At 46.7% G+C, this 12,608-nt stretch overlaps 1 protein-coding gene across 6 annotated transcripts in view; it reads left to right on the top strand.

The window, feature by feature from the left end:
* Positions 1–247: 247 nt before the first annotated feature.
* Positions 248–12,608, top strand: part of entpd6 (ectonucleoside triphosphate diphosphohydrolase 6) — a 91,349-nt gene continuing 78,988 nt past the window's right edge. For 2 of the 6 annotated variants that reach the window (XM_070890044.1, XM_070890046.1), the window contains exons 1-2: positions 252–463; positions 3,593–3,884. In XM_070890044.1, the coding sequence (XP_070746145.1) occupies positions 3,665–3,884 (220 nt within the window). In that variant the 5' untranslated portion in view covers positions 252–463; positions 3,593–3,664. Of the gene's footprint in view, positions 464–3,592; positions 3,885–12,608 lie in introns of all 6 variants that reach the window. The other 4 variants (XM_070890043.1, XM_070890040.1, XM_070890042.1 and 1 more) reach the window with 4 other exon arrangements.

Here is a 12,608-nt window from a genome sequence, read left to right on the forward strand (position 1 = left end):
ACCCAGAAACAAGATCATTGCAGCTGGAATAACTCGGGGAGAAATTGCCTATGAAGTCAATATTAACTGTGCTCACATTAATGCATTTCATTCCAGCACCATGACACAAGCACTACAACACAACCGGCGCTCATTTGAAATATTCAAACCTTTCCTGTCCGGCGGCGCGCGGTGGTGGTGGTTGGTGGCGCATGCGCAGTGGGGAATGAACCTGGCGGGAGCGCGGATTAGCGCACGCGCAGTGGGGAATGAGCCTGGCGGGAGCGCGGATTAGCGCATGCGCTGTGGGGATTAAGCCTGGCGGGAGCGCGAATTGGCGCGGGCACGGGCGGCTGCGGGCCGCGCGAGTTGAGGCTGAGGGCGGCTGGTGAGGAGTTTCGGTATCACCGGGCTGTGGGACCGCGTGAAGCCCAGCGTCTGGCGGCGGTAGGTTGGAAAAGCCCGCGTGTTTTGATATAAGTAGGTGAGTCCGGCTGCCGCTGATTGCTGTCACTGATATAACCGCCCCCCGCATTCACCGCCTGAGTCACTGCAGGGATAAAGACCCCTTCCCCCCGAGCCTGTCCTCTCACCCCACCCCCCCCCCGAGCCGGTCCTCTCACACCACCCCCCCCCCCCGAGCCTGTCCTCTCAAACCCCCCCCCTCCCCCGAGCCTGCCCTCTCCAACCCCCCCCTCCCCCGAGCCTGCCCTCTCAAACCCCCCCCTCCCCCGAGCCTGTCCTCTCAAACCCCCCCCTCCCCCGAGCCTGCCCTCTCAACCCCTCCCCCGAGCCTGCCCTCTCAACTCCGCCCCCCCCCCCCCCCGGGCCTGCCCTCTCACCCCCCCCCCCCCGAGCCTGCCCTCTCACCCCCCCCCCCCCCCCGAGCCTGCCCTCTCACCCCCCCCACCCCCCGAGCCTGCCCTCTCACCCCCCCCACCCCCCGAGCCTGCCCTCTCACCCCCCCCACCCCCCGAGCCTGCCCTCTCACCCCCCCCACCCCCCGAGCCTGCCCTCTCACCCCCCCCCCGAGCCTGCCCTCTCACCCCCCCCCCCGAGCCTGCCCTCTCACCCCCCCCCCGAGCCTGCCCTCTCACCCCCCCCCTGCCCTCTCACCCCGAGCCTGCCCTCTCACCCCCCCCCCCCGAGCCTGCCCTCTCACCCCCCCCCCGAGCCTGCCCTCTCACCCCCCCCCCCAAGCCTGCCCTCTCACCCCCCCCCCCGAGCCTGCCCTCTCACCCCCCCCCCCGAGCCTGCCCTCTCACCCCCCCCCCTGAGCCTGCCCTCTCACCCCCCCCCCCCCCCCGAGCCTGCCCTCTCACCCCCCCCCCCCCGAGCCTGCCCTCTCAACCCCCCCCCCCCCGAGCCTGCCCTCTCACCCCCCCCCCCCCCCCGAGCCTGCCCTCTCACCCCGAGCCTGCCCTCTCACCCCCCCCCCCCCCCCCCCCCGAGCCTGGCCTCAACCCCTGAGTTTGCTGTAACCCTAGATCGCCACCTGAATGTTAATTCCTCGCCTTGACCCCCGGGGCCCTCGCCCTGTTTGTAGAAATTATTTGTGCATTCATACTGTGCCACAGCAGCTGCTTCTATCTCTTAAGGAGCTGACTGGAGCCATTCATAGGTATGCTGCGCCTCAAAGACCCCAAATAACTAACTACTAAATAGTCACGAGTTCTCTTATATTTCTTGGATACCTTTCACCGTCACTAGTTTTTGGGATACGATAACACTGTTGAATTATGTAACCTTTCAATGTAGCTTCAGTTCATTTTTTTAATGAAAAGGAAACCGTTGTCAACATACTGCAGAGGTTACAAATTATACCCTGAAGTGCTGTCGTACAATTATATACTATAAGTTACACCATAGCCTTGTTTATGCAGATGTTTTTCATGCTCCGCGTTAAACTGTTTCACATTCTCCAGGTTTTTCCCCTCCGAGTAGAGTTCTATATTATTTATTCACATTATTGCCCCAATTCCATGTTTTTTGAAGGTACTACTGCTTAGTTTAAAACCTCTTCTATTGTAATAGAACATGCATTATGTCATTGTGCTAATATTGTCACGAATTCTCTGACTCACCATGAACAGGAAATCCATTGGTATTCTACAATACTGTATTTCTGGGCATAATTTTTTGCCTTTACAACTATTATGTCAGTCTTGGCTTAGTTGTAGCACTCTCGTCTGAGTCAAAAGCCTGTGGGTTCAAGTCCCACACTAGAGACTTGAGCACATAATCTAGGCTAACGCTCCAGTGCAGTGCTGAGGGAGTGCGTCGCTGTCAGAGGTGCTGTCTTTCAGATGAGACGTTAAACCGAGGCCCCGTCTCCCCTCTCGGGTGGACATACAGGATTCCATGGCACTATCCGAAGAAGAGCAGGGGAGTTCTCCCCGGTGTTCTGGTCAATATTGACCCCTCAACCAACATCTCAAAAACAGATTATCTGGTCATTATCAGTTTTCTTCTTGGGGGAACGTGTCATCAGACAGACAGCACCTCCCTCAGCACTGCACTGGAGTTTCACTTTAGATTTTGTGCTCAAGTCGCTGGAGTGGGACTTGAACCCACAGCCTTCTGATTCAGAGGTGAAGTGCTACCAACAGCTAAGATGGTAATGTTACATTTTTAGGTTCTCTGGGGAATGTGGGATGAGATTTAATTACCCGTCTGAGCTGGATACTCATCGACGCAAACACACCAGGGAGATCAGCCATGATCTTATTGAATGGCGGAGCAGACTCGAGGGGCCAAATAGCCTACTCCTGCTCCTATTTGTTATGTTCTTCTGTTCGTTCAGTTAAATATGCCTTATACTTTTGGCCTACATCAGCCAGGTGTTTTAAATAGATTATCAATTTTCTCAAGATACTAATCACAAGAAACTGGGCGTGCCCACTCACTGCCACTTAGCTTGTGCTGAGTTCAGCATGGCACATACCTCATCGGTTTTTGCCTGTGTAGGATCAGGTCTTTTTTCCATTCTTGAGATGTGGCCATTGCTGGCAAGGCTGGCAATTGTACATCCCGAGTTTCCCTTGTACAACTGAGTGACTTGCCATACCCCTTTAGAGGGCTGTTCATAGTCAATCATTTTGATGTGGCATTGGAGTCACATAGGCCAGACCAGGAGCGATAAGGGAATAAAAGGTTATGGGGAACGGGCATGGAAGTGGAGCTGAGTCCATGATCAGATCATCCATGATCTTATTGAATGGCGGCGAAGGCTCGAGGGCCAAATGGCTGACTCCTGCTCCTATTTCTTATGTTCTTATGTAAGGGTAGCAGGTCTGGTTTCCACAGAATCATTTGGGTCAGTTGTATTGTTTTGCCTCACCGCTGCAGCACATACTTCTATGCCATAACTTTTAGTGCACATTGCTGTTCATGTGTGGTCCAGCACTGACTGACTGGGACTACTGCCTCCTATGTATCTCAAACTGCTTTGACTTTGCGTTTTAATTTTTGTCATCTTGATGAAGAAATTTGCAAAGATGCATTGTACCTTGTTACTAAAAAAAATATATATTCTGTTTTCCAGTTTGAGAAAATAAGTATTGAGAAAATATGTGTAAAACGAGTTAATTGTTTAAACTGACTTTTATTACAGATTCTATACTGAGTTGCGCATACCATGCATGAGTCTGCAGCAAAGAAAATATGTATTTAACTGTTGGGGACCATGAAGGTACCAAAAGTTGCATATGTGTTTGTCCTTTTCATATGCATGTTCATATACATGTATCAAAAGAAACTTTTTCAAAGAACACAAAATGGACTTGGATTCACTGTGCAGGCAACACTCGAACAGCCTGCTCCTCGAGGCTTCTACGGTATTATGTTTGATGCTGGCAGCACTGGGACACGCATCCATGTCTTCAAGTTTACCCAGATGCCAAATGGTAGGTTTTTGTTTCCAGTTATTTTGAGATAGGATACTGATATTGATGATACTGAGAAACATAATCCATCCTGTAATACTTGTCACTGCAATGAGGAACTGCAATTTGTGTTAATGACGCTGTATGTCTGCATGGTCTTTGCGTTTTGTCACTATGATCAAGAACTTTGCAAGAATGAAAATAGTACAATTTTAAAGGGGGTGCCGGACAGAGACACCTGTGGATTCACATACACAAATCATTAAAGGTGACAGGACAAATTGATACAGCTTTTTTTTTAAAAGTACATATGATCCTTGGCTTTAGAAATAAAGGCAGAGAGTACAAAAGCAAGGAAATTATGTTAAACCTTTATAAATCACTGGTGAGACTTCAGCTCGAGTACTATGTCTATTTATGTGCACCACACTATTGAGACGGATGTCGAAGCCTTTTAGAGGGAGCAGAGGAGATGTATTAGAATGGTGCCAGGTATGAGGGACTTAAATTATGTGGAGAGACTAGAGAAGCTGGGATTGTCCTCCTTCGAGCAAAGCAGATTAAGGGGAGATTTAATAGAGGGGTTTGATAGAGTAAATAAGGAGAAACTGTTTTCACTGGCAGGAGGGTCAATCACCGGAGAACACCGATTTAAGATAATTAGAAAAAGAACCAGCGGATAGATGAGGAGAAATGTCTCTTGTGCAGCAAGTAGTTACAATCTGGAATGCACTGCCTGAAAGGGTGGTGGAAACAGGTTCAATAGTAACATTGAAAAGAGAATTGGATGTACAGTATACTTGAACAGGAAAAATGATGCAGGGCTATGAGGAAAAAGCACGGTAGTGGGACGAATTGGACAGCTCTTTCAAAGAACTGGCATAGGCATGATGGGCCAAATTACATGGATTTTATAGAACACAAACAGCATTTATGCTCCACATGAGCCTCCTCCCACACCTCTTCATCTAACCCTATCAGCACAGATAAATTCAGAACAGATCTACCAGCTCAAAACTGGGCATTTATGAGGTGCTGTGGGCCATCAGCAGCAGCAGAATTGTATTCCACCGCAATCTGCAACCTCATGGCCCGGATATACCTCACTCAACAATTGGATCAAGCAAGGGAACCAACCCTGGTTCAATGAGGTGTGTAGAAGAGCATGCCAGGAGCGACAGGTGTACCTAAAAATGAGGTGCCAACCTGGGGAAGCTGCAACACAGGTGGAAGCAGCGTGGTGTAGACAGAATTAAGTGATCCCCCAACCAACCATCAGATCAAAGCTCAGCAGTCCTGCCACATCCAGTTGTGAATGGTGGTGGACAATTAAGCAACTAACTGGAGGAAGAGGCTCCAGGAATATCCCCATCCTCAATGATGGCAGAGACCAGCACATGAGTGCCAAAAACAAGGCTGAAGCGTTCACAACCATCTTCAGCACGAAGTGCCAAGTGAATGAACCATATCGGCCTCCTCCTCAGGTCCCCACCATCACAAGCCAGTCTTCAACCAATTCGATTCACTCCACGTGATATAGAAACATAGAAAATAGGTGCAGGAGTAGGCCATTCGGCCCTTCGAGCCTGCACCGCCATTCAATAAGATCATGGCTGATCATTCCCTCAGTGCCCCTTTCCTGCTTTCTCTCCATACCCCTTGATCCCGTTAGCCGTAAGCATCATATCTAACTCCCTCTTGAATATATCCAATGAACTGGCATCAACAACTCTCTACGGCAGGGAATTCCATTGCTTAACAATTCTGAGTGAAGAAGTTTCTCCTCATCTCAGTCCTAAATGGCCTACTCCTTATCCTAAGACTATGTCCCCTGGTTCTGGACTTCCCCAACATTGGGAACATTCTTCCCGCATCTAACCTGTCCAGTCCCGTCAGAATCTTATTCGTTTCTATGAGATCCCCTCTCATCCTTCTAAACTCCAGTGAATAAAGGCCCAGTTGATCCAGTCTCTCCTCATATGACAGTCCAGCCATCCCTGGAATCAGTCTGGTGAACCTTCGCTGCACTTCCTCAATAGCAAGATGTCCTTCCTCAGATTAGGAGACCAAAACTGAACACAATATTCAAGGTGTGGCCTTATCAAGGCCCTGTACAACTGCTTTAAGACCTCCCTGCTCCTATACTCAAATCCCCTAGCTATGAAGGCCAACATACCATTTGCCGCCTTCACTGCCTGCTGTACCTGTGTGCCCACTTTCAGTGACTGATGAATCATGACACCCAGGTCTAGTTGCACCTCCCCTTTTCCTAATCTGCCGCCATCCAGATAATATTCTGCCTTCGTGTTTTTGCCCCCAAAATGGATAACCTCACATTTATCCACATTATACTGCATCTACCATGCATTTGCCCACTCACCTAACCTGTCCGAGTCACCCTGCAGCCTCCTAGCATCCTCATCACAGCTCACACCGCCACCGAGTTTAGTGTCATCCGCAAACTTGGAGATATTACACTCAATTCCTTCATCTAAATCATTAATGTATATTGTAAAGAGATGGGGTCCCAGCACTGAGCCCTGCGGCACTCCACTAGTCACTGCCTGCCATTCTGAAAAGGACCTGTTTATCCTGACTCTCTGCTTTCTGTCTGCCAACCAGTTCTCTATCCATGTCAGTACATGACCCCCAATACCATGCGCTTTGATTTTGCACACCAATCTCTTGTGCGGGACCTTGTCAAAAGCTTTTGAAAGTCCAAATACACCACACCCACTGGTTCTCCCTTGTCCACTCTGCTAGTTACATCCTCAAAAAATTCCAGAAGATTCGTCGAGCATGATTCCCTTTCATAAATCCATGCTGACTTGGTCCGATCCTGTCACTGCTTTCCAAATGCACTGCTATTTCATCCTTAATGATTGATTCCAACATTTTCCCCACTACTGATGTCAGGTTAACCGGTCTATAATTACCCGTTTTCTCTCTCCCTTTTTTAAAAAGTGGTGTTACATCAGCTATCCTCCAGTCCATAGGAACTGATCCAGAGTCGATAGATTGTTGGAAAATGATCACCGATGCATCCACTATTTCTAGGGCCACTTCCCTAAGTACTCTGGGATGCAGACTGTCAGGCCCCGGGGATTTATCCACCTTCAATCCCATCAATTTCCCTAACACAATTTCCCGCCTAATAAGGATATCCTTCAGTTCCTCCTCCTCACTAGACCTACTATCCCCTAGTACAATCAGAAGGTTATTTGTGTCTTCCTTTGTGAAGACAGAATCGAAGTATTTGTTCAATTGTTCTGCCATTTCTTTATTCCCCATTATAAATTCACCTGAATCCGACTGCAAGGGATCTATGTTTGTCTTCACTAATCTTTTTCTCTTCACATATTTTTTTAGAAGCTTTTGCAGTCAGTTTTTATGTTCCCTGCAAGCTTCCTCTCATACTCTATTTTCCCCTTCTTAATTAAACCCTTAGTCTTCCTCTGTTGAATTCTAAATTTCTTCCAGTCCTCAGGTTTGTTGCTTTTTCTAGCCAAATTACATGCCTCTTGGCTTTAACACTATCCTTAATTTCCCTTGTTGGCCATGGTTGAGCCACCTTCCCCATTTTATTTTTACTCCAGGCAGGGATGTACAATTGCTGAAGTTCATCCATGTGATCTTTAAATGTTTGCCATTGCTTATCTACCGTCAACCCTTTAAGTATCATTTGCCAGTCTATTCTAGCCAATTCACGCCTTATACCGTCGAAGTTACCTTTCCCTAAGTTCAGGATCCTAGTTTCCGAATTAACTGTGTCACTCTCCATCTTAATAAAGAATTCTATCATATTATGGTCACTCTTCCCCAAGGAACAAGATTGCTAATTAGTTCCTTCTCATTACACATCACCCAGTCTAGGATGGCCAGCTCTCTAGTTGATTCCTCGACATATTGGTCTAGAAAACCATCCCTAATACACTCCAGGAAATCCTCCTCCACCGCATTGTTAGTAGGTTAGTCCAATCAATATGTAGATTAAAGTCGCCCATGATAACTGCTGTACCTTTATTGCACACATCTCTAATTTCTTGTTTGATGCTGTCCCCAACCTCTCTACCACTGTTTGGTGGTCTGTACAAAACTCCCACTAGCGTTTTCTGTCCTTTGGAATTCCGCAGCTCCCCCCATACCGATTCCACATCATCCAGGCTAATGTCCCTCCTTACCATTGCATTAATTTCCTCTTTAACCAGCAATGCCACCCTGCCTTCTTTTCCTTTCTGTCTATCCTGTTTAAATGCTGAATACCCTTGGATGTTGAGTTCCTAGCCTTGGCCACCCTGGAGCCATGTCTCTGTGATGCCAATTACATCATACCCGTTAACTGCCATCTGCGCAGTTAATTCATCCACCTTATTGCAAATACTCCTCACATTGAGGCACAGAGCCTTCAGGCTTGTCTTTTTAACACACTTTGACCCTTTAGAATTTTGCTGTAATGTGGCCCTTTTTGTTTTTTGCCTTGGGTTTCTCTGGCCTCCACTTTTACTATTCTCCTTTCTATCTTTTGCTTCTGACTCCATTTTATTTCTCTCTGTCTCCCTGCATAGGTTCCCATCTCCCTGCCATATTAGTTTAACTCCTCCCCAACAGCACTTGCAAACACTCCCCCTAGGACATTGGTTCCGGTCCTGCCCAGGTGCAGATCGTCCGGTTTGTACTGGTCCCACCTTCCCCAGAAATGGCTGAGCGCACTGGATACAGCAAAGGCTCTGGGCCCCAATAATATCCCAGCTGTTGTGCTGAAGATTAATGCTCCAGAACTGGCTACGCCTCTAGTCAAGGTGTTCCAGTACAGCTATAACACTGGCATCTACCAACAATGTGGGAAATTTGCCAGGCATATCCTTTCCACACAAAGCAGTACAAATCTAATCTGGCCAATTGCTGCCCTATCGGTCTACTCTCAATCATCAAACTGATGGAATGTGTCATCAACAGTGCTATCAAGTGGCACTTACCAATAACCTGCTCACCGATGCTCCGTTTCGGTTCTGCCAGGACGACTCGGCTCCAGACCTCATTACATCTTTGGTACAAACATGGACAAAAGAGCTGAATTCCAGAGGTGATGGGAGAGTGACTGCCCTTAACATCAAGGCAGCATTTGACCAAGTCTGCTATCAAGAAGCCTTAGTAAAGTCTATGGGAGTTAAGGTAGGGGGTGAGGGGGAAACTCTCCACTGGCTGGAGTCATACCTAGCACAAAGGAAGATGGTTTTGGTTGTTGGAGGCCAATCACCTCAGCCCCAGGAGTTCCTCAGGACAGTGTCCCAGGCCCAACCACCTTCAGCTGCTTCATCAATAACCTTCCCTCCATCACAAGGTCAGAAGTGGGGATGTTCGCTGATGATTGCACAGTGTTCAGTTCCATTCGCAACTCCTCAGATAATGAAGCAGTCCGTGCCCACATGCAGAAAGACCTGGACCAGAAGCAGCTTCTGTATTTCCTATTGGATTTATTGGTGATTGTTATATTTGGCTAAGTGAGTGAACAAAAATTTGGCAGATGGAGTATAACGTGAGAAAATGTGGGGTTTATCCATTTTGGCAGAAATAATAGAAAAGCAAATTATAATTTAAATGGAGAAAAATTGCAAAGTGCTGCAGTACAGAGAGACCTAGGGGTTCTTGTGCATGAAACACAAAAGGATAGTATGCAGGTACAGCAAGTAATCAGGAAGGCAAATGGAATGTTGGCCTTTATTGCAAGGGGGATAGAGTATAAAAGCAGGGAAGTCAGAACTTAAGAAATAGGAGCAGGATAGGCCATACGGCCCCTCGAGCCTGCACCGCCATTTAATACAATCATGGCTGATCCGATCATGGACTCGGGTCCACTTCCCTGCCCGCTTTCCATAATCCCTTATTCCCTTATCATTTAAGAAACTGTCTATTTCTGTCTTAAATTTATTCAATGTCCTAGCTTCCACAGTTCTCTGAGGCAGCGAATTCCACAGATTTACAACCCTCAGAGAAGAAATTTCTCCTCATCTCAGTTTTAAATGGGTGGCCCCTTATTCTAAGATTATGCCCTCTAATTCTAGTCTCCCCTATCAGTGGAAACATCCTCTCTGCATCCACCCCGTCAAGCCCCCTTATAATCTTATACGTTTTGATAAGATCACCTCTCATTCATCTGAATTCCAATGAGTAGAGGCCCAACCTACTCAACCTTTCCTCATAAGTCAATCCCCTCATCTCTGGAATCAACCTTGTGAACCTTCTCTGAACTGCCTCCAAAGCAAGTATATCCTTTTGTAAATATGGAAACCAAAACTGCCCACACTGTTCCAGGTGTGGCCTCACCAATACCCTGTACTACTGTAGCAAGATTTCTCTGCTTTTATACTCCAACCCCCTTGCAATAAAAGCCAACATTCCACTTGTCTTCCGGATTACTTGCTGTACCTGCATACTATCCTTTTGTGTTTCATGCACAAGTACCCCAAGGTCCTGCTGTACTGCAGCACTTTGCAATCTTTCTCCATTTAAATAATAACTTGCACTTCGATTTTTTTTCTGCCAAAGTGCATGACCTCACACTTTCCAACATTATACTCCGTCTGCCAAATTTTTGCCCACTCACTTAGCCTGTCTATGTCCTTTTGCTGATTTTTTGTATCGTCAGCAAACTTGGCTACGTTGCACTCTCCCTTCCTCCAAGTCATTAATATAGATTGTAAATAGCTGGGATCCCAGCACTGATCCCTGTGGCACCCCACTGGTTACTGATTGCCAATCCGAGAATGCACATTTATCCCGATTCTCTGTTTTCTGTTCGTTAGCCAATCCTTTATCCATGCTAATATATTACCCCCAACCCCATGAACTTTTATCTTGTGCAGTAACCTTTTATGTGGCACCTTGTCAAATGCCTTCTGGAAGTCCAAATATACCACATCCACTGATTCCCCTTTATCCATCCTGTTGGTTACATCCTCAAAGAATTCTAGCAAATTTGTGAAACATGACTTCCCCTTCATAAATCCATGCTGATTCTGCCGGACCGAATTTTGCTTTTCCAAATGTCCTGCTACCTGCTCTTTAATAATGGACTCCCAACATCTTCCCAACCCCAAAGAAATTCTTCCCAGGGAATTTTGGTAAATTACAACCAATGCCGCTATTTCTCTTAAGACCCGAGGATGCAAGCCATTAGGTCCAGGGGAATTAACCGCCTTTAGTCCCATTATCTTCCTGAGTACCACCTCTTTAGTGATTGTGATTGTGTTAAGTTCCTCCCCACCTCCCCCCCCCCCCCCCCCCCCCCGCTCCCATAACCCCTAGACTATTCACTGTTGGAATATTTTTAGTGTCCTCTACCATAAAGACTGATACAAAATATTTTTTCAGAGTTTCTGCCATCTCCATGTTCCCCATTACTAATTCCCGGTCTCGTCCTCTAAGGGACCAACATTTACTCTAGCCACTCTTTTTTTCTTTTTTATATACCTATAGAAGCTCTTGCTATCAGTTTTTATATTTCGTGCTAGTTTACTTTCATAGTCTATCTTCCCTTTATTAATCATTTTTTGTAGTCATTCTTTGTTGGCTTTTAAACGCTTCCCAATCTTCTGTCCTCCCACTAGTTTTGACCACATTGTACGCCCTTGTTTTTAATTGGATACCGCCCTTTATTTCCTTAGCCACGGGTGGCTATGTTTTCTCTTGCGCCCTTTCCTCCTCACTGGAATATATTTTTCTTAAGAGTTATGAAATATCTCCTTAAATGTACACCACTGTTCATCAACCATCCTACATTTTAATCTATTTTCCCAGTCCACTTCAGCCAACACAGCCCTCAGACCTTCATAGTCTCCTTTGTTTAAACTTAGTTTAAACTTTAAACAGGGTATTGGTGAGGCCACACCTGGAGTACTGCGTACAGTTTTGATCTGCGTATTTAAGGAAGGATATACTTGCATTGGAGGCTGTTCAGAGAAGCTTCACTAGGTTGATTCTGGAGATGAGGTGGTTGACTTATGAGGATACTTTGTGAAGGTTGGGCCTATACACATTGGAGTTCAGAAGAATGAGGTAATCTTATCGAAATATATAAGATAATGAGGGAGCTCGATAAAGTGGATGCAGAGAGGATATTTCCACTCATAGGGGAAACTAAAACGAGGGGACTATAGGCCCAAATTTGTCCAGGAGTTGCTCTGTTTTTTTTGGAGTAACTTGATTTTTCTGGAGTATATTAAAAATCCCCATTCTGTACATTTAATTTGCGCCAGTGTAAGTGAGTTAGTTAGGATTTTTTTTTAGTTTTTTTTTCCAAAAGGGGGCGTTACCAGCTACCTACACCTGTTTTGGCCATTTAAGCTAGTTTGGACAGCTAATGGTTGCTCCAAAATAACTTAGGCCAGCATATGTGGCCACTTGTTGCGCTTGCAGAGAGTTAAGAAATCAGCGCAGGTAGCCAGAGATGGAGGGTGGGGGGGTGGGAAAGGGAAGCAGAGTGGACCGTGCAAAGCACTAAACACCTTCACAATAACATTCAAAAAGCATAAAAACCATCAATTATAAAAAAAAAATTAAATAAATAAAAAATAAAACTTAAGTCCTACCTTCATAACTCGGCTCGGGAAATCAGCGGGCCTGCCGGTGCGAGAAGCCACACTATTGGGGATAGTTGCAGATGGGTGGGACGCCCGGGCTGGGGGGAGAGCGCAAGTAACTGGCCACACATCACACAGCAGGCCACAGGAGTCAACTCTGAGCAAC

The sequence above is a fragment of the Pristiophorus japonicus genome, chromosome 9, assembly GCF_044704955.1.
Source record: "Pristiophorus japonicus isolate sPriJap1 chromosome 9, sPriJap1.hap1, whole genome shotgun sequence".
NCBI classification, from domain to species: Eukaryota; Metazoa; Chordata; class Chondrichthyes; family Pristiophoridae; genus Pristiophorus; species Pristiophorus japonicus.